Genomic DNA, 23,713 nt, shown 5'->3' with positions numbered 1-23,713 from the left:
AGCAATTTTGAACTTGTATCATTGATTTCCAGCTCCTCATTGATGTTTGTTACTTATAAAGTTAATATGCTATTTTCTTTTGTTTACGACACTTTCCGGAAATCCCAAAAAAGTGGAAAAAAACCAATCACGAATAGTTGTTTTTTTTTTTATTAAAATGTGATTAAACGAATACATCAAACTTTCAGAGTTGCTTAAAGAGACTCTAAGAACAAATGTTAATCAGGGATCTTCGAGACGGAATATCTCGAAAACTACTAATTCTACGTAAAAATGATAAGGCCCATTTCTGTAGGTAATTACCTGCATGAGCTTCATTTTATTTATTTGAAGAAAATATTTGTAAATTGCATATTTTGGCAGATATTTGCAAAAACTGATTTTTCGACCATTTTGTGCCATTTTTTCGGGCAAAGCTGACCGAGCACGGTGTTACAATTTTTATCCCTAAAACTACTCTCCAACAGATACATAATCCCTTGAAAAGTCCTGGTCGAGAAAGGCCGAGACTTAGGTCTTTTCGTGTCCTTATTTACTGGACTATGACTTATATTTTACATATAAAAACTCGGCGAAATAGACCTACTTCCGTAGACCCATTTTTGGACGAAGAATAATAACTGGTAAGTACACAAACCTAATCTAATAAAAAATTAAATACAGTTATTTGTTAATATTCACACTTATACACGGTCGGCAACGCCTGGCTTTGAGTGCCGATTTTCGTATGTACGAAGAGTACAGTCGATGTGTTCACAACATTAAAGAGAAAAGCAAGTATTTTCTTAGGAGCATGAAATAAATGGCCGGATTAAGTGGTCATGTAATAAATTCTTCGCTTTTTTTCTCTCTAACTTACAAGATTACCCTAGCGATTCACTCCTATACATGTAAATACCGATCCAAGACTATACGTAGTATGCTAGGCTAGCTGATGTGAAGGAGAGACAGAGAAAAAGACGGAGAGAGAGATAGGGAGCAAACGAGAAAGATATTTTTTTATTGCCTCCCGTTTATTCTATAGGCTTGGTGCATTCTCCGCCGGTGCTGCCACCATCGGAGAATATCATAAACAACTGGCATATACAAATACACAATTGTAGAGTATATGAAAAAATTTTATATAATTATTCTAGAGAGTATTAGGAAGTATAATTCGGGAAAATTTAAAAATAAAAATAAGAAAGTAAATATTTTGATATCTTCAGAGGGTTTAACATGTATTATAATAGTATTCCAGCTAAAAAAACTTTTTAGATGAGTACCACTACGGTAGCGAGCATAGTTTTACGCATCGGTTTTGCTAGTGGGGTCATAACTGGGGCTATTTCGGTTAACAAAATTTTTAAAGGTACATAATTATAATTTTAGAAGATTAATAAAGCAAATTATATTTTAACCTCTCATAGTATATGCCTATTTATTTTTTATTGTATCGGGTGCGTCTCAAAAGCGGCTCACGTCTATAACTTTTTATTATTTCAGAGAAAAAATCGATATTTGTTATGTTAGTATATGACATAAATTAGGTTGATTGACATATTCAATTGTTTTTGATCACTTCCTGTTTCACCGGAAATTACTATAACTTTTGATTATTAAATGTCACCCTCGGTATTTTTCTACTTCATTCGATAGAAAATGAGATCCTGAATAGAATGACATATCATATGTTAACTTTTGACATTTTTGCTTTAAACAAATCGTATTTTAAATTTCAATCTAGAGTGCCATGACTGTGTTAAAAAACACTAATTTTTAATCAAGAAGCCTTGGAGAAATTGATTTGATAGTCTAATGTTTTTCGTGTCTTGTCCTGGCCGGTTAATAGATGTCCAAATTCTAACTTCTGCCGTATCAAGCGCTGCGGTCGGAATTTTTAAAATGAACTGAAATGCACCAAGCCTATGTTTATTTACTTGAGAATAATGATTCTATTTTTTTTTTTTTGTTACACGAATCGAAGAATTTCCCGGAGGGACGCCCTGTATTCTGTATTGTTACGCCCCTGGTGAAAATATACGTAGGAACGTGTTTTTCACATACCTGCAGAATCGTAGCCACGATATTCCAGCCGTTTGAGTCCAGTGACTAAAAGTTCCAATATTTCTGACCTCTTCTTCGGGGTTAAGAAGTTCAGGTATGCAAATATTCCTGCAAAAGAAAAAACAAACATACAATACTGCGTGACAATCGTACAATATAAGACTCGCTTCGGCATCGCTTCGAACAGATTATACGAATAAGAATTCCATGTTCTCTTAGTTACTTGTCCATGAATATATCACAGTATTACAGAGACAGTTATAGTCTGTTCGGCGAGAGAATATATGATTTAAACGGACGACATTCAAAAAATGACAGACACACTTATGTTTTACAGTGTCAAAGAGATACTACGTATCATAAGGATTTTTTTTAAATTTATTTAAAGTTAAATTTGACTTTGCGTTAGTTTTTGCTTTGAATTAGACAAAAAATACTTGTCCTCGGGTATATGTCAAATTTAGTTGGATAAAAATGGTTACACTGATGATATTAAAAATTACAGCAGATTATACAGTATGCCCCCGGATTGTCTTGACAAGAGGAAATACTTTTTTATAATTAACTTTTTGAAAAAAACGCATTCCACATAAAAGTTATTGCTTGTTCTAAAGCGGTTAATCCCGTTTATATTTTTCCAAATTTACATACCATTTTAGAGTTTTTATTCTTTGAAAGATGGTTAGTATTAACTTTGATTATGGTTAAAAACGTTGTTTCGCATGCGCAGACTGACTGGACAGGTGAAACAACTCCGTCGGACGGTCCGCTCTATGTAAAACAGCACTAACATTGAGTATCTGAACTAATCATCCTGTATACGCGTAAATTAAAATAATCGTTTTAAATAATAATCACATACCATATCTCACAATGGGTTCTGTCAAAAATCTTTTTATCTATAACGATATTTATTTTAAATCAAAAATCTACGAAGATTTTTGGTTGATTTTTAAAAATATTACAAAGTGACAGGTACAAGAGCTTTAAAGTGTCCACTGGCAATTTTTAAATGCTATAGAGTGTAAGAAAACAATACACAATATTGAGGAATTTGTAAACAATTTTTAGTATATGAATATGGAATATTTAGACGTTAGTTGCGCGTAAAAAGTTCCAATATTTAAAATATTTTTAGAACACGTAATATTGTTATTTGTAAACGCTGTTGATAAGAGACAAGGTGAGCATTAATACAATCCACAAAATTGACCCCTTTCATTTGTTACCAAACTTGTTTTTCCGAAAAGAATTAATTATAATTATTTTTTTCTCAAAATTATGTTCAAAAGCTCACATTAAACAAGATTTTAAAATGATCCATGCTATTATGTTTAATATATTACCAAGGAGTTTCTTTTTTACCTGCCCTAAGTATATTACAATTACTCATAAATTTAACATACTTATTTATCATGAACTAAACAGTGTTAAATTGTAATGTTATGTAGAAAAAATCGTGGATATTGGGAAGGCTCAATTATGTTACGTACAACACTCGGTACAACATTAAAAATATATATGATAAAAAGTATATTTGCAAAAGTATATGGTGAATGTCATCGATCCTCATTTCTAGGGTAACTTTACGAGACGACGTTTTTATTTCGATAATATGGTATTAACGTCAAATTCCTATACTGCATTGATAAGAATAGGATATCCCTGGCGATGTGATTGCCAGTAAAAATTACCAGAAACTTTTTCACCGTTAAAAATTAAAAAATTATAATTTTTAAGCCGGGACCCCATTAGGCCACACGTCACGCTATCCCACGTGGGCCCACGTGTTGCGACGTGGGAAAGAGTATACACATGAGATCTGGGGCAGACGAATCGTCCACCACACGTGTGATAGCGTGGGATGGCGTGAGATAGCGTGTTGCCTAAAGTGTACGCAATACATGTAATTAAATGGAAAAACATACATATAGCACATGACGTGGAGTGGCATGGCATGGCGTGGCGTGGCGTGGCGTGTTGGTTAATGGGGTCCCGGCATTACACTATGTTTTTTTATAGTCTAGCTGAAATATACCAAATCTCCTAGTACCACTTAAAACAACAAAAAAGCAACAATTTCGGAATAACAGACCTCCCTTTTGTATATAAATATCTGCATTAGCCAATTATTTTTTCGAAATAGTACGAAATCTAATCGTCTACATTTAAACCAGATCTATAAATAACAATAAAATTTAGATTTCATTCAAAATGAGATAATTCATAAAGCTTATTATAAGTGGTTACACTAGAATGTACTTCAAACGTTTAAAGGATCATATTTTCATGGCATAAAAAATAAATTTCGATACATGATAATGATTTCGAAGTAAACTTAAAACTATAAATATATAAATTGACTTTTTAGATGTCAGAAACTAGGGTTGGATTTCGATATGTAACTAGAGTTTACAAAATCAGTTACATTTTTGTCCCTGAATAGTTCAATTCTATTAAATTGAACGATAAAAAGACACCATTAAAATAATTCCAAGAACTCAGCATACAACCAACTTCGTCAACTTCAAAAATTCAGGTTGAGTACAGCTTTAAACAAAGCGGTCTAAAACTGGTATTAAGTTAACTAAAGATGACAGTTAATTTTGACATTTGCAATATATGTAGACAGGCGCCTACTATGTTTCTATAGGGTGGTCCGAATTGTATTCCGGAAACTTCGGTAGCATATTCTGCAGATAAAAATAAGTAAAAAAGTTCGTATAAATGTATGTCCTAATTATTATATACTTAGTTTCGGAGATAGAGGGTGTAGAATTTTCATTTTTATTTCGATTTTTTCTAAATAATTTCTGAAGTAACGTCAATATTAGGATGAAAATTGGTGTCTGGGAGATTTGTGACACGAGAAATTTGATTTTGATGTCAAAATTACTCCTATTTTTAGCCCTAACTTTTGGCACAAAAATATTTCAAGTTTATGATTTCAGTCTAATAACTATTTAGTTTACATGTTTAATTTATGTCAATGATGACAGGTGTTGATAATTTCAATTCCAAATATCTCGAGAACCATTTGTACAGGGCACCACCTACATGTGTTTTAATTGTTTGAAGAGAGTAATATTTTTTCGCCCGTACCTGTATAAAACTACCGAGTAAAAAAAAACCTTTACGACTTTTTTTTTCGTAAAAAAGGTATCTTACTAAAAACCATGGATTCTTAAAAGGTGTGTTCAGTTATTAACTTCAAGTAACAGATAGTTATCAATTTCCCAAAATTGTACAATGAGTCAGATTTAGTTCATAAATTCAGTCTAATTTTAAAAACATTAAGAAAATCTAAAGTCCAAAAATATGTAAAACAATATGATTATTAATTTTGTAATATTATAAATAAACAATTGTTATAGACAATTCCATTAGTATTTATAAACTGTCAATCCGACAAATATTATATAATATAAAAAGAATAAAACAAATATTAAAAATCAACCTCGTTAAATTATCTAGGTACAACAGGTTTGAAAAAAATATATATTCAGTAGAGCGGAAAATATAACGTAGAGTAGTACCAAGCAGGTTAAAAATTGTTTAACTTTTACTATGAAAAAAAATTAAGAACGTATATTGTGACAATGATACACTGGTTACACCTATAGTCTACAAAAGACTGGCAAAGTGCAGCAAGACAAAACCTGTGCAAAGTACAGAGACTGACATGCATTTGTATTACAGGAGCCATAAAAACATGCCCAACAGTAGCAAAGTCATTCTAGACCTAACACCACTGAACATTATCTTCGGTAGATATGCCAATGCGACAATGATTAGAATGGTCATTGACGGAAACAGTACTGGGATAATTCTCAGCTCAGGAGCTTGGAACACCCTCAAAAGGAAAATTCCATTCCTCCATCTCCCAGTGAATGACATACCAAGAGTGTATAATTTTGCGAAACACCTCACAGTAGTATTGAGCAATAAAAAGAATTGGATGGGAGAAATGTTTGCTCAGCAGGTAAAAGACTTCTTCAGCCACCCTGGCAGTAAGCGCCATTACGAATAGTACGAGCCAAGTAATTGACGTAACTGGCCAAAATTATCTTCGATTGTCATTCCCCAGCCGACTCTAACGCCTTTTTTTTCTCGACCGTATAGTACTTTTTTTTCGATCGTATGGCAGACTGTAAAAAATATGTGTTTTTTGACGTATTTTTTTTAAATTTGTAGTACAGGTCTGTACTACAAAATATTTTATTTAAAAAAATATCAATTTTGACTGCTCTAATGGTTAGATTTCTGCCGTATGAGAAAAATTAATGAGAAGTACTATAATTATAATTAGCAATAAACAAAGACCAAAATTGAATACATAATTATGTAAAATTTGCATTGAATAATCTCGCCAGACTACAGATTATATTAAGCAAAATGTTATATAGGCGCCGCTATAAGTAGCGTTGCAACAGTCCTATCGCCAAGAGTTCCTGTCCTTTTATTTGAGAGAATGCCAAGGCCGAAAGAAAACGAAAGTAATCGAAGAAGTTATTCGAATATAATTCGAAATATCGATAAATCGCTAAATTTTAAAGTAGGGAATTAAAGCTGAAAGTGATATAGGAACAAATGGACAAGCATTCCGGTGTATGAGATTTATAATGCTTTTTGTGTAGTTCAAAAAATACATTGACCGGTACGAAAAACGAACACGAAGCGGATTTTGGTGATTTTGTTAACAATTTGTAGCTACATTAGTTAACCGAAAGAAAACAAAATTTGGCAAAAAATGGTTGCTATTTTGTCAAAAGTTCAAAACAATCTGTCAATATGTACCTAGTTTGTTTTTTGATTAAAGTCAATACATTTTTTTTCGTTGGAGATATTCGCTTTTGAAGAAAACAGTACGATTTACAACAATTTTATCATTAAAAGCATGCCTTTGTGTTTGGTTCTAATCAAAACACTTATGAAATAGTGTTTATGGTTTTTGTAACGCCACTGTCATTGAAGTTATATTATTATTGTCTGGTTGGCTCTTTACTTTATAGTTTTTCCAAATAGATTTCAACTCTTAATTTCAGCACTGTCTTTGTCGGCATCGTCTGGACCAATGACTAAAGAATATAATGTCAAGGTCAAGGTGTATGTGGCGCTAAACTGTATTACTGGTTGCCTACGATGTCGCAACGTGCATTGAAAAACCTGGCGCATTCGCCAGAAAGTAAAAGAATATTACAGAATTCTTTAAAAGGTTCCAGAAACACTCGCCAGAGGGTATATAAAGGCCTGCGCTTGGTACTTGGGACAGTTTGAAGTTTGATAATACCGCGTTTTTAAATTGTGAGTTAATTGGCGAAGGTGCCAGAACAGTTAGAGTAATAGTGGTTGCATAAGTTGTGTTTTATAATCAGTATAAATTGTGTGTACAGAGTGAGATAATAAATTGTTAAGTATTTTATCGTGAGTTTAAATTAGTGGACCCACGGAATCCGTAACAATAAGGACAGGTAACGCCCATATACGGGCTGAAGCAGAATTTGTGACATTATATGCCATTTTTTTATGGCAACGAATGAGTCATCAGCTGGTCACCAGCGACAATTTTAGCGATTTTTGATAGTTTGTGTGCAGTGAACTTTATTACAATGGTGATTAGTTGTTCAGCTTTCAAGTATAAAAGCCGCAGCGATAAAAAAGAGCCAGGAGTTACGTTTCATAGGTAAATAAACAGTCTGCTCCACCTTTTTAGCGTTTTCTTAGTTTTCTGATTGAATTCGATATTTATTTTTCTGATATTATATGTAATTGATGTGTGCTTTACGTCGATACTAGTTTTGTACCTTTTGTTAACATTTTAATACGTTTTTTTCGTAATTAATTAGTATGAAACCACCGTATACACCATAGTCGTAGTCAAAACATTTATCAAAAAATATAAATCTCTTCTAACAGCTAAGTTAAGAAAGATATGTTCCACGGCACTGTTTGGTGACATCGTAACAATTTGCTCTCGGGTCTTATTTATCCTTGGATTCTCTTTAGCCATTGGTCTGGATAAACAAATTAAAAGTCCTAGTATTTCCAAGTGATCTCGGAAATACAATAGCAGATTTAGTTTTAAGTCCAGAAGTTGTATCGGCTTTTGTTGATTGAATTACTGGATTGTACATGGATGTACTTTATTAGAATAAATCTTAGCTGACAACAAACAGTAATATGACATTTCAATGAAAGTGATATTACAAAAATATGAAAACTATTTCATAGGTGCGTTGATTAGGACCAAATTCCTCTTAATTCAGCATTATGCTGGAAGTACACACTCGCCGAGGCGACCTTTTCAGATCTTTGTAGCAATTTTCTGATCCTTAAGATACATTTTCCAGTACTATACCTTTCAAAAAGTCTAGCAACTTGGAAACTGAACCCTCCATAGAGCTTTTTGTCAATGGCCTATCATAGCCTAGTTCAAAGAATCACACATTTACCAGTCTGTTGCACCGACGACGTAAAATGTGTCATGTCGTTTCTCCTTAAGATTGACAGACCATGCACATGGCTTCATTGGTCAATCCCATCAGCTTTAGAACTGTTTTTCTGTCTTTGCTTATCAGGTCTGCTGTTAATGTTGGAAAATGTTCTGCGATAAACTTTTTCGCCTGTCTCTACCCTGGTGAATTTCTCCACCACCTAGAGATTTGTTGGCCACCCATCGTGTTATGGCCATTTTCGTAACTTTTTGCAACACCGGAGAAAGGTTCTGGGCCTATGAATTGCATTGATGAGTCTGATTACATTACCCTTGACCATTGATCCTCGTGCTCTAGACAAATGGGAGCTTCCATTTTAAATATAGAAAGAATCTAAAAAGTCTATAATTTAGCTACAAATTGTTTAAACAATCGTCAAAATCGAGGAGTCATGTTATTCGTCAAAATCAAGGGCTATGTTATTAGTACAACTTTGCTATATTTTAATTATCACTCTGTTGGTTTTTATTGCAAATTCCGATATGAAGACGTTCACGTTCAAATATTTGGAACACCCTGTACAGTTAAATGTGAAGAAATAACATTTTACACGATTCTATTGTATAACTTCTTAATACCAAAGTTCGCAAACTCGCATAAGAATATGGCTTACCGCCTAACAAATATCTACATAACGACATATTTTGAATTAACTTGAATTAAGTGTGATTGATCATTTTATATTATATATTGTGTTAATTTATAAATCGCTACTATAACTCACTGACTACTATTAACTTATGCTAATATACTATGAATTCTTAACAGTTGTAAATGGATTTAAACTGAGTGATTTTCCAGTGATACACTGAATTTTTTATGACAGGAAATGTTTCAGGTTATTATTAGAAGCTATATCAAATAGCTGTTATAAAAAACATAACTACTACGAAGATTAAAAGAAGCATATCATTGGAAGCACTGGAATGTATCAGTATAAAACATCCTATATAAAATTTCCTATACTATTAATTACAGGTAAAAGAAAAACAATTGCAAAAGTAATATTTGAATTTATTTAAGATTTTCCATTATGCTTTTATATTATAATATTATGAATGAAGAATGAACGAACTTGCGGTTTTCACATTACTGTGCTACTTTTTTATGAAACTAATGATGCTACACGCAGATTTATCCTAGCCCTTATACTTCGTGAAATACAGGGCACATTTGAAAATGTTGCATTTTTCGACCCTCTTCGTATCTCGGTCATTTTATAACTTATCGAAAAGATGAAAACTGAGTTAACTAGAGTTTTTCACGTAGAATTCAGTGGCGTTACTAGATTTTCACTATTGCCTAAATTTATTTTTTTAATGGGATACCCTGTATATTACTTTTTAATTTGCCCTGTTATGAGCTTTCTAAAAATATAATATACTCTATAGTTATTCTCATAAACAAGGTAATATATTTAAAAGTTAAATAATGCATTATTTACCTTTTTAACATAAGTGGCCGGTATAAATTAGGTCCAAAAATATCCAAAACTCTGATTAACAGCGTATTATCTAAAAGCTGCACAAGTTTATTTTCAGTGCATTTTATTAAGATAACAAGATGGAAAGCAACATTATTAGGGTTACCAGACGTCCGGATTAATCCGGACATGTCCGGATTTTCACTACGTCTGGTTGAGTACGGGCGGATTTTTCATAAGCGTCCGGATTTTAATGTTCCATTAAGAAATGTCACAATAATGCAAAATAATATATTAGTTTTAATAAATTTAGTTACTTAAAAATTCGTCGATAAATTCAGCAGTATAAATTCATTAGAATGAATGTAGAATGTTTAGGAGGGGAGTTAATCACCGCGACCTGCCAGATCTATTGTGTGTTCCCCTTTCTTGAGTTATAACGAGTTATAACTCATCATTCAGTCTCATAGGGCTTTAACAAAACCAGTATCTGAGACGGCTCCACAGAGGCCAGCTTTCCATCCTCGACATCAGACGTACCAAAGTTCATGGCACGAATGGTCGTCGTCTCGGCGCACTCAGTGATAAGGTGTTCTGGTGTTTCCCCATTTTCGCCACAAAATCTGCATTCGCCGTTGTTTCTCAGCTTCAGCCTACTGAGGTGTTCGTTGAGGAGACAGTGTCCTGTTAGAAACCCCGTGACAATCCGAAGATAGTTTTTACTTAAATCAAGGAAAACCTTTAATTTTTCTCGGTCGTAAGTTCTGAGGAACTTTTTCGAGTGTCTTAGACCATTGGAGGACACCCATTCCAAGTTACGGATGGAGTCTTCCAGATTCTTCAGTTCCGCTTTCAGTTGGTTCCCGTTTGGAAAACAGAACCATTCTGGTCCAGTTAGTGGAGTATTCGCTCCTTTTCTAGCTAGATCATTTGCTTTTTCATTGCCTTCTATCCCTTGGTGAGCAGGCACCCAGAGTAGGACTTTATTTTCCTAATTTATTGAGCTTCTCTAGGCATTCTTTGACCAACTTCGAATTGATGGTTAATGAGTTGATCACGTTAAGTGCTGTTTGACTATCGGATAGGATGGCAATTTCCTGTTTTCGATAGTTCCTATCTAAGATAAATTGTACGCATCTTTCGATAGCGTAAATTTCTGCCTGAAGGATACTGGGGTAGGTGCCCATTGGTTCGGAATATTTAGTTTTCGGCCCAAATACTCCTATCCTTGTCCCTGCTTTGGTTTTGGAAGCATCAGTATACCACGTGATGGTATGGTCTTTATATGCTGAGTAAGCGTTTCTTTCTTCCAATCCTTTTTATTACTCAATACTACAGTGAGGTGTTTCTCAAAGTTGTAAATTCTTGGTATGTTATCCACTGGGAGTTGAAGAAGTGGAATTTTCTTTTTGAGGGTGTTCGAAGCCGCTGACCTGAAAATTCTCCCAATACTGTTTCCGTCAATGACCATTCTAATAATTGTCGCATTGGCATAACTACCGACGATAATGTGCAGTGGTGTAAGGTCTAGAATGACCTCCACCCTGCTGCTGTTGGACATGTTCTCATGGCACCTCTGATGCAGATACATGCCAGTCTCTGTGCTTTGCACAGGTTTTGCCTTGCTATACGTTGCTCTAGTTTTGTATACCAAGCAACTGCTCCATAAGTAATCATGGGTCTTACTATCATGGTACACATCCTGCGCAAAATGTTAGGGGCGCAGCCCCAACTATTTTCCGCCAGTCTTCTGTATATCATGAGAGCCTTTGTGGCTTTGCTGCTAATGTTCTTAATATGCCTGTTCCAGAGAAGTTTACTATTCAGCGTTATTCCCAGATATTTAACTTCCTGTGATGACAGTATTTCCTTTCCATCTAGATGGATTCTTTAGTTGTTCAAACTTTGCTTTCTGGTGAATGGCACTACTGCGGTTTTATCTGAGTTAATACTCAGCCCGACAGTCCTGTACCATCTCTCAGCGATGCGGAGTCCTCTTTGGATAATATCACACAGGGTGGCATCATGTTTCCCCCGTGCAATGATGACTATGTTATCTGCATACCCTATGCAGTGTATTCCCGCTAGAGTTAATTCTTTCAGTAGTTCATCCACTACCAAGCTCCACAGTAGGGGGGAGGTCACTCCACCTTGTGGAATTCCTTGCGTTGTTTTAACTACAGTTGTGGTATAAATTCATTGTTTTACTTCGTAATTTACAACTTTCTTTGAAAGTTGTAAATGTATTTTTTTCCAAACGTCACAACAGTATTAATTTTTGGGACGTGATTGACAACATAAAAAAGTAATTATAACGCCTAGGAATAAAAGTAAATCACCTTACGCCTAAGCCCAAAACTACGAAATATATTAAAACCGGTTAAAACTGACATAGTGTCAAATTCAACGCGAACCATAGTTTCCCGATATATAGGGAAATTAAAACAACTTTGGGTGCACGTCATCAATGACACCATGCGTCGTCTTATGGAGTTTGCTGGTGGTCGTATTATGATGTGCAACCAAAGTTATTTTAATTTCCCTATACGTATAATTATAATTACTTACAAGGTATTAGTTTTAAATCTTTTTATATTATTTGGAACGTTTGAAATTGTTTAAAAAATTATTTGTGGCGTTTTGAAAAAAAAATAGCAGGTTCTATTCGGAGTAAAAATTATTTTTTGTGCCTCGCCTGTATGTCAAACGTCCACTCCACAGCCTCGCCACAAAAAGTATCATTATACTCCTAATAAAACAATATACTATTTTTGCTCTTATATTGCCAAAAAATTATGACGTCCGGTTTTGTCCGGATTTTTCGGAAGGCTTGCCCGGAGTGGATAAGTTTTCATCTGCTAACCCTAAACATTATCTGGTTAAGGATGGCTGCAACGACGCGACGCGACGTCCCGTAATCCTGCTGTTAAAACATAACAATTGGTTTTTATATAATATAAAAACCAGCTGTTATGTTTTAACAGCAGGATTACGGCACGTCGTTGCAGTCACCCTAAATAAAATAAAAAGACTCTTTTAAACTAGGTGGATTTAAGTTAAAAAATTAAATAATGCATTTTTTAACCTTATTAATGAAAATAAGTATAGATTATATTATATTTTTAGATAGCAAATAAAACATAAAAATAATATACAGTGTGTCCTATTAAGTTAGGTCATATTTCGAAAATTGCAGACCCCAGCAAAAAAACTAGTTACGCCACTAACGATTCTACGTGAAAAACGTTAAAAGAATTCGAAAAACGCAACATTTTCAAATTCGTCCTGTATTTTAGAAACCAAGAGTGCTAGGATCACTTCTTGTGTAGCATCTTTAGTTTCATGAAAAAAATAGTAGTGATGTGAAAACCGCATCTTTGTATCTCTACTCATAAACGAAAAACTAGTAAAATACACGAAAATGGGACCCTTTACAGTTAGATGGTAGCATCCAAGTGCACTTGGTTCAAGGTACACTTGGATCGTATCAACCCGCCTTAAACTGAAATTCTGTACAAGCAGCATTATTTTTTTTTGTTATTTATAATAAAAAGTCTATATCATTATCTCCATATACATAAAATCCGCTATTTTGAAGTGTTGTCTGCGCATATAGGTAAGTATTGCTTAACTAAACAGTTATTTATTTAAATAATTAAAATTTAATTAATAAAATGTTGCAGACAAAAGATAAACATGATTTGAATGAATATATGTATAAGTCTATCAGTGTATAATGTTAAATTTATATTAATGAGATGTTTTCCTTTATTTTTATGACAGAGAGTCTCCCCTCTAAAGTCTAATAATTAATTTTAGTTGTTTATATTGCTTACATGTATACCGGGTGTTTTTCAAAAGTGAATCACCCCTATAACTTTATTATTTTTTTAAATAAAAAACCAGATTTGGTATGTTGACACATATGACATAAAGGAAGATTGACTGATGTATTCGACTAATTAGTTGAATACCCTTCCAGTTCACTCCCTGTTTCAATGAAAATGACTACAACTTTTGATTTATAAATGGTGCCCTAAATGGTAAATGGTATTCGAATAACATATCATGTGTCAAATTTTGATATTTTCAATTTAAAAAAATAGCATTTTAAATTTCAATTAGTGCCATGGCCACAAATGTAACGACAATTTGACTCGAAATACCAAATATGTTGTACAAAATTATTCATTATGCTAATGAGCCACCCTCATTCCATTTAAACAAAATGAGTTATGATTATAAAAATATGATTTGGCATCTTTTAACTGACTGGAAAAAAACACGAAAAACATTAGACAATCAAATCTATTTTTCCAAAGCTCCTTAGATTAACATTTAAAATGCTACAATATCAAAAGTTGACATAATGTGTCATTCTATTGATCTCGATCATATAATGTAAAAAATACCGAGGCTACTAATAGATAACACTTTTTAAAATATGATTCAAATTCTAATATCTAATATCATAGGTAACAAAGAATATTATGTTACCTGTGCTAACATCAGAGCGATCAGAGCTTATCGATTTTCATTAAATTTCAGCATTATAGAAAGAAAAGATTTTCTAGAAAAAAAAACCTGAAATACCAAATTTATTTGAAACAATCATTTTTTATCAGTTTACTTTGCAACCTTCCGATCTTTTTTTCAATGTAGATGACGATTTTGTATAAACGCACTACTGATAATAAAGTATTTGTGTTTGGATTAAGAATTAGTTAATCAACTTAAAATATTCGATATATTGTGACTTAACGCTTTTCTAATAGTCCAGACAATTATAATCCAATATTCATAAGGTCAAATATAGAATATTGTAACAAAAATATTTAGGAAGTGGCTGTCACCCAGATGACTAGAGAAAGTAATACAAGAAAAGATGCCGAAAATTAAACGGAGCCTATCCTACTTGTCGCCCTTGAATCGTTGTTAATTTGGCAAAAGCAGGGTCAACATTAAACTGAAAGATATTTAAAATGGGGATATACAAGAACAACCTGGTAACGAAATGTTGAATAGAAGGTTCTTTGGTGGCATTTCCTCACTACTTTCTATTTTTCAATATAGACAAACAAAAAGTCCGCCCATTAAAAATCTTCGAGGATCTAATTTAGATATAAATTTAATTTTTTTAAGGTTAAAGATATTTCGAAATATATTTTGGCTGCCACATCCGGTTTAATTAAATAGACCAGCCTGATGAAAATCAACCTCATAGAATTCCAAACACATTTTGTGTATGTTTTCTATCAAAAACAACATTCAGAGGGAAACATTTTTCGGAGCATGCTGCGTATTGATTCATGTCATTATCGATATACCTATAGATTAACTTTTAACGCTCTTGAAATATGATTTCAATGTCATTTTTTTACAATAATTAAAACAATGATAGAAGACTCGTAGAAATGACAATATTGATCGATATACATTATTAATTTTTAATAATCAAGAACGTCTTTTTTGCTGAACTAGCTAAAAAATACTGATATTGAAAAAAAAAGAGAGTATTATGTAAAACTCAGAAGAGAAGAGAAAAACGGCGTCGAGTTGGCTTTGATATGACGATCGATGACATTCCTTGAATAAATTTACATAATAGCTTTGTTCGGGTTCTTGTTATTACCGATTCTGAACCGTCCTTGAACTGTGATGCGTATGCGCAGAAGGAAATATGAAGACATTATTTCATTTGCGCATGCGCTGCAGAGTTCTAGGACGGTTTAGAATCGGTAATAACAAGAACCCGAAAAAAGCTAATATAAAATGACAGCGATCTTCATTTCTAAGCCAACTCTGACGCCCTTTATTTTCAATCGTATATATTGTACTTTAATTAACGACGGTAACAATCCTACTACAACTTATTAATAATAACTAATTGAGACAACATATGCCTAATTAAAATTTATTGATAATTAATTGATCGACAAATTTCGTAGAATACCAACGTTTATTTTTTGTGATCCCTGCACACTACAAATTTTATAGGTAGGTAGGTTATCGATATTTAACAATAATGAGAGATTTTTTGATTAGATATAAAACATAAAAATGTCAAAATTAATAAAAGAACCCACCAAAAACTGAAACGATTATGAGTTTTAAAATAAGGTACTTTTTTATATTTTTCTACAATTTCATATTTCTTTCGTGAAGTTGCTTTCTCTCTCTTTGTTCAAGCTTTAAAACAGCCAAAAACCGATTCAATAAAATTGTATAACAAATATTTTCAAAAAAGTTATTAAATGAATATTAAAAATAACAATATGTGAGGCCTTGATACATTAAAGTTTCAAGTAACAACAAAACTTGTTAATCTGGTTTACCCTGAAAGACATAAGGAAATTGCCATATATTATTGTTATGCCCAAAGGTGTGCGGTTGCAGCTTTTTATAATATGGGTGTGCCAAAGAAAAAATGTATATTTTATTTTAAATAAACATTCCATGCTTTCAATTTTACATAAAAAATAATTGGAAAATATATAGCATTTAATTATGATTTTATGTAATAGGAAACGAAGTAGGTATATTCTTGTAAAAAAATCATTCTTCTAAAGGTATACATATATATGTAACTTTTTAACATAATTATAAAATATAATATACATCATAATATTACAATATCTAAACATGTAGGTATATAAACATAATAAAGTACAAGTGTCATATCATAGGTATAGCTTGTCCGAAGGTAGGTACCGACCGAGCAACCCACCTAATATTCAATAATCACAAATTAAAAATACCTACGTTATGACATATTTCTATATCTAGGATGTAGGCCACAAACTACAACAAGCCACCAAACTAGAAATTATATGTTTATTTTTGATTCTCTAGTAGGCCAATGCAATTCATATGTTAACTTTCACTTTTCAATTTTGTCTTATACATAATATCTTTAAAATATTACGTATTAATACACCTATCTTACAACTTACACAATTTTGTAACAAATTAGCAATCGGTTAAAACATTATTACTTTACAATGTTTCAAAAAAATGTTATATGGATAATTAAATTATCGGTGACTATTTGCCATGTCAACAAAATTTGCACATTCGTAAATTTTAAACACATGCTTTAATTGCTCTGATACTGATTACGAACATTATATAGATTAAAGTATTTAAATTCTAAATATTCATAGAAAAATCTTAGCTTGATTAAATGTACATAAATAAAGTTGGGTTATGTCTTTAATAACTAGTACTATATTAAATTAATTCACAAATAACTTACCACACATTTTAAAATAATTGTTTAAACTTAAAACACATACACCTACAAACACCACACCAAAGTAATTTAAACTGAAAAGATTATTTATATTTGCACCTTTTTATATGAAACGTCAAGTTACAGTTAACTGGCTGTCACTTGATTTTTAAATGCGCTGTGTTGCACGATTTCAGATTAATCAGTATATTAGTTTGATATTAGATAAGAAATAATAAAGCCCCATAAAAAATGTAAATTTTAAACAAAATATAGGAGATTATTAAGTAATGAATTAAAAAATATTATAATACTAATAAATTAAAAAGTATAAAAATAATTATATATATATTTGATATTTTGAATTGTGGTGTTTTATACATTTATTTGGAAGATTTTTTCCACCAACAGTAACTTTATATATATTTTGTGATATATTTTAATACCGTATGATCGAAAAGAAAATTCCCAGCCAACTCGTCGCCGTTTTTTTCGATCATACGGTAGAATCTAAAAAGAGATTAGTGAAAATTATTTGTTATTTCACTTCAGTAAAATAGCATACACCAAATTTTATTAAAACCAGCAGTTAAAAAATTTACTTTTCAAGTTATATGACAGACCATTACTGTCATTATTAAATATTCTTTTGTTGCATAAATTCTACATGTATTACCATTAACGCATACTTTGAAAAGAGCCCTTTTAAATAAAATACAAACTTTTGTTTTAATACACTATCTGTATGTTTAAAATTTATTTCCGTTATACATATTATTTGTATTAATTTGAATATTTTTTGATCATTTAATTGTTATGAAAATATTTTTTTCATTTTATACATATAGCGGATAATAACTAGGGATAATACTTTAATGAAATCGTTTATTTAAAAATTTATAGTTAGAAAAGTTGTCACTTGGCAACGCTGCTTAAAGTTTTATCGACCGACCTCCCGGATCCACCTCCAAAGGTATAGGGTGTCCCAAAGTTTTCTAAAAAAGTAAAAATCCTCATGTTTGGCTGAAGACATTATATAAATACAGAATATATTATTTTATGTTGTTTTCGGATATATATGTATATATTTCAAATTATAAATATATTATTGGTCAAAGAAGAAAGATTTAAATCTGTTGAAAGAATAATTAATGTAAATATTATTTCAAATTTTAAAGTTCCTTATAATACAAGGTGAGTCTTAAATAAGAGTAAATTTTTAGAGGTGGTATATTTCGTTGTCAGAAACACGTCTATGTTTTGTTTCTGTGAATTTTTTTTGACAATTCTGTACCTATTTTTAGAATTTCTTTTGTTACATTTTTAAATTTTCGGTTAAAAATATAATAGCTTTATATTATAGTAACATAATCGTCTAGTAATATATAAAGGAGGAATAAAAAAACAGAAAGAAATCTGGTGATTCTCAAAGTTTAAGAAAAATATAATTATTTTTTAAACTTTTAAAGTGAAATAATTGCATAGGCTATTTTTTTACTTATTTGAAAAACGGAAAAGAGAAAAAAATATTTTTTTATTGTGTTATACCTGCTCTGACAATATTTACACTTATTTAAGACTCGCCCTGTATATTGTAAAATATAAAATTTTCATAATAATTCGTTAGATCTCAAATTTTTTAAACTTTTCTTATTTTTAATGGCGCTTAGTGCCAGTAGGCCTTAAGAAGGTTGTATTTTATTTTTATATCTATTGAATAACAATGATTTTTAAATGATGTAATTTAATATTCGAGAAAGAATTTTTTTTTGGAAATACATTTGTGGCGTGGAAACTTTCTATCCTTTTTTAACTCTTCTACAATTTGTGTTAATTTTTGGCAAATTTGATGTCAATTTTTAGTAAACGATGTCTAGGGCTTGATCACGCCAAAATTATAATTGTCATTCCCCAGCTATCTATGACACCGTTTTTTTTTTCGATGATACGGTATATAGCGTAATCTCACGGCATATAATGTTGTACAAATTGCATATCGTTAGTTAATATTAGCGAACTGTATATTAATTATTTACTATTTATAAATATTTCACATATATTTTCGTTATGGTATATTATTTTAAATAGTTGCAAATCACAGGAGATAATCTCAAATCTCAAGTGTTATAAAGTGGGTTTTACAAACTTATTTTTATTTGAACAGTTTAGTAATCCGATATCAAACAATATATTATTTAGCTGTCAAATTTCTCTTTATATTTCCAAGAAAATCTAATCCAAACTGAGAAATCACAAAAGTTAAATTGACTTAATGGGGAATTTGAAAAAATATTATTTCAGAATTTTTTCATTCATAGATGACATTTTACAATTTATTTAAAAAATAAACGAAATTAATCGTGGCTTTTATTATGCATCTTTTATCTTTTGTTATTTCTATTTCTATTAGAACATATTATAACTGTGATATAACGTCATTTTAGTGAAAAACATAGATAAAGAATAAAGAACTTTGTTTTGTTCTATGCTTTATGATGTATGCTTGCTAAAACGTATATATTTTTATTTATTCAGAAATTTGAATAATACATAATAATTCATAAACAAATATTTTGTTTTTATGTCTATTATAAACCTTTTAAATCTTATAAGTTAATCCCTTCTTTTTATTAATTTTATAATTTAATTTAAATGTTTTATTTTTAATTAACCAAGAGTAATGATGTATAAAACAACCCTAGAGTTAGTAAGTAAACAAAGCAAAACCAAAGCAAGAGAAATGATATATAAAACAACCCCAGAGTTTCCAACTGGCACAGGAGTACGATACGGAGACGCGATATCCCCAAAGCTATTTACAGCAACACTAGAAGAAATCTTCTGTCAACTAGACTGGACCAACAAAGGATTAAAAATAGATGGAGAATATCTTAATCTTCAATGGAACAAAATATGCTGGGAATAACCTTGGAATAACCAAGAAAGACCATAAAAGGAAAGAGTGAATACGACAAAAGACCCAGGTAATAGACGTCATCTACAGAATCATATCCTTCAAATGGCAATGAGCAGGATACCTGGCAATAAGGACGAACAACAGATTATGGACCACAAAAATTACCGCATGGTACCCACAAGGAATTAAGAGACCTAGAAGTAGACTGAACCTGAGATGGGACCATAATATTAGGAAATTAGCAAGGATAAATTGGGTCTACATAGCCAACAATAGACAAAGAATGATGATGAGACGATAAGTGTAAGTATAATTTTATTATTATGTGTGTATTAATAACCTTTAGCTATGAATAAGTATAACAAATTGTGTTGTTTGTTTTTAAAGGAAATTTTATATTTTAGTTTAGCTTTTAACCAACTGAAAACTGAAGTAGATAAAACATGGATAAAACCAGGATAAACCTATATATTCTTAATCTAATGATAAAATCACGAACAATATTCAGTATTCATTATTGTCAATGTTGGATTGGTTACTCATTTGAGATTTTTAAAATAAGGAACATCACAAGAGGTAAGTTTCTCATGCTATATTTATTACAACTGATTGTTTTTCATTTTTACTACTTTAGAAACGATTGGATATAGATTGGAAAATTTTACCGAAGAGGAATTTGAAACCATGAATAAGACAATTCAACATGCGAAGACAAAATATGAAAGATTCAAAAAATCAATTAAAATATAAGTTTGCTTTTCCTTGTACATATATTTAATGTTATACTTTCCTTTTGTATTTTTGAATAAGAAATATATAATAATGTTTATACTGTACCTATATATATTTTGTACTATTTGAGACCTTCAACTTTTAAGATTTTTTTTAGAAATTCGATTCAAGAGGTCAGAGTTCAGTAATTCCTTATTTAATGAGCAGCCGAAAAGATCAGTAAGTTCTCAGTACTCAGTACTTACGTATTGTGTATGTTTTTCGTCAATACAATATTAGTAAAAGTAGGTATATTATACCTATTTGAAAGTCTACAATTTAATACCCATTAATGTTTCTGTTGATTATAACCTATTACTGATGTATTATTGTTAACATGAAATTGCTAATGTTGCTAATGAAATGGTTTTTTATTGCAAACATTATCAATTTTTTGCTATACTATTTTAGCAATAAGTCAGTTAATAAGTTATAACAAAATAGAAAGTTTAATGGATAATAAGTTTTGAAACATAGGTACAATATAATTTTACCAATATTGTATTGACGTAAAATTAACAATATTACTAATACATCTCAAATTAGTACTTTCCTGAACGTTACATTAGCAACGTTTCAATAATATTGTGTTTTTCAACGTTGCACTGCAATGTAATTTGGCGAAAGATTAAGCTACCCTGCCACCTTGCATAAACCTCCATACAATGAAAAAAGCAATGTTACACCTTGCTTTGCGAAGTTTTGGCAATGTTCCAGCAATAAATTTTGCTTGTTGGGAGTGTTTGTTGCGCTCATTCATGTAACTAAAAAGAATTTGTACTTAAACAAATACATAAACCATGCTGTAAACATTTTTTACTAATTTTAAACTTGTTTTTGAAGTGAAACTTCTTTACGCGCGATGGGTGGTACATTCAGGCTGAGAGCGTCGCGTTTGCGCCCCGTCCGCCCCATTGAACTCGAACCCCAACGCTCAGCGGACGCTAGCGCAACGCCAAACGCGACGCTGTCTGCCTGAATGGTCTAATTTAAGTTAAGTGAATTGATTCCATTTCGACACGCGGGCGCGACGCAAACGCGACGCAAACGGGACGCGACGCTCGACGCTCTCAGCCTGAATGTACCTTAACCTTGGAGCGTCGTAACTCGGGCCCTATGTGAGCTAGTGGTCTGAAACTCGGAATGTAGATGAGGCTCGAAGATCCCCATCTTTTGCATGATATTTTGACAACGTTTAGTGCATTTTGAAACCCCATCATTAATGAATCAAATCAAGAAATCGTCCGTTTTAAATGAAATTTGGTAGGTCGATATATTGGACCAAGGACCAAGGCCAACTTGACCTTGTACGGTAACAGTTAGTTTTGACGTAAGAAGCGTCAAAAGTTGATGTCCGATTTAAAACAATATTTATAAAAAATGTTTTAAACTAGTTTTAAACCAATTCCGATTTTGGAGTTAATATAATGTTTTAAACCATGGTTTTAAACAATAGGAACTGTTTTAAATCATGAAAAACACGTTTTATTAAAAACATTTTGTATTTTTTCAATTCTGTTAAAAACTGTAACTACGGCAAACGAAATCTTTTAATTACACTTTTTTGAAATAAAAATTTTATTTTAAGAAAATTTGAAGATATTATTATTATTTTCGAAGCAATAATTTAAACAGTGTTATGGACGACAATATTTAGTATTAACTGTTTTTTTTTTAAATTAATATTATGAAAATTAGAAACAATAATTAAAGAACAATCAAATATATTTTAGAGTATAAAATTTTAGAGACACCCTATATTAAATCTGCCACATTTCCATTCTTCTAAATATATATGAAAATTTCTATTGGACATCTAGTGAAGCATAGCTAAACTATAGCAAAGTATTCTGTATAATATATTTTAGTACGAGTTTACGTAGCTACCTCTAGATGGCGCTTACATGGCTATAAATTTTTAATTTGAAATATTTTTTTAATTTCTGAAATTTATATAAATTAAAAGAGATACTTTGTTTAAGATTTTTAATAAGTCTACAACGTTTCAATTGATAGTTTCAAATAGATTTTAATTATTTGAACTGTTAGAAAATTGAAAAAAATGTAAGTATATCCAATTTTGAAAATTTGAGGACAAGATAAGATAGCAAGCAAGATAAATCTCACACATCAAGTAAATACTGATTAAATAGTTTTATAATGTATAAAATTTGATTTAAAAAAAATATGGATTTTCTTGTGATATACCTACTTAATTTTATACAGATAAAAATAAGAAAAAAAGGTATAAAATTCTAATTTTCAAATTCTCTCTGTCACTGACGCGTGTAGTCGTTTCCATAGCAACCTGCCTAGATCCCGCCCACTTTGTAGGATTTAATAAAAGAATCAGTTTTCACTTTTGAAAAATAAGCTCATACCTAATTATTTATATTAAACCGACGCAAAAAAATCGTAAACTTTTTTACACTTCCAGCCACGCTTCAAATGCTTTTTAGAGACTTGTAAACAATACAAAAATAAACATGGCAAGGTTATGATTGTCGCTGCCGAATTTAACATGGTTGCCGCTAGTTTTATGCGAAAATCAGAGTATTTTTAAAGGAGCTATATTTGTTAGACAAAGAGTAGGGTGGAAACAAGTGTAATTACTCGATTCAAGACATATTGAAGACTATAGTTCAAGACATACTCATCTATGTCTCGAACAATAATACATAAACATTTGCCATGCAATACTTTCCATGTTTTTGAGCGCCCAACAGTGCTTTTGATATTGAAATGTTTATTATAGGCTTTTGGTGCTTTCCAACCGATTTTTAAAATACCTTCAGAAGCGCTCGGTACGGCAGTAATCAGAACTATCCGAT

At 31.4% G+C, this 23,713-nt stretch overlaps 1 protein-coding gene and 1 long non-coding RNA gene across 4 annotated transcripts in view; one reads left to right on the top strand and one right to left on the bottom strand.

Annotated features, from left to right (window-relative positions):
- Positions 1–17,358, bottom strand: part of LOC115886479 (glutamine--fructose-6-phosphate aminotransferase [isomerizing] 2-like) — a 48,823-nt gene extending 31,465 nt beyond the window's left edge. For all 3 annotated transcript variants that reach the window (XM_030905645.1, XM_030905646.1, XM_030905647.1), the window contains exons 1-2: positions 17,219–17,358; positions 2,047–2,154 (exon numbers count right to left, since the gene is read on the bottom strand). In XM_030905645.1, coding sequence (XP_030761505.1) covers positions 2,047–2,154; positions 17,219–17,225 — 115 coding nt within the window. In that variant the 5' untranslated portion in view covers positions 17,226–17,358. The remainder of the gene's footprint in view (positions 1–2,046; positions 2,155–17,218) is intronic.
- Positions 17,359–19,847: 2,489 nt separating this feature from the next.
- On the top strand, positions 19,848–20,874 carry LOC115886474. The gene is made up of 3 exons (XR_004050898.1): positions 19,848–20,414; positions 20,516–20,687; positions 20,746–20,874. It is a non-coding gene; the product is annotated as an uncharacterized LOC115886474 (long non-coding RNA).
- The last annotated feature ends 2,839 nt before the right edge of the window (positions 20,875–23,713 follow it).

This window comes from Sitophilus oryzae, unplaced genomic scaffold (assembly GCF_002938485.1).
Source record: "Sitophilus oryzae breed Bouriz unplaced genomic scaffold, Soryzae_2.0 scaffold_489_pilon_pilon, whole genome shotgun sequence".
NCBI lineage: Eukaryota > Metazoa > Arthropoda > Insecta > Coleoptera > Curculionidae > Sitophilus > Sitophilus oryzae.
This window is presented reverse-complemented; position numbering and strand designations above follow the sequence as displayed.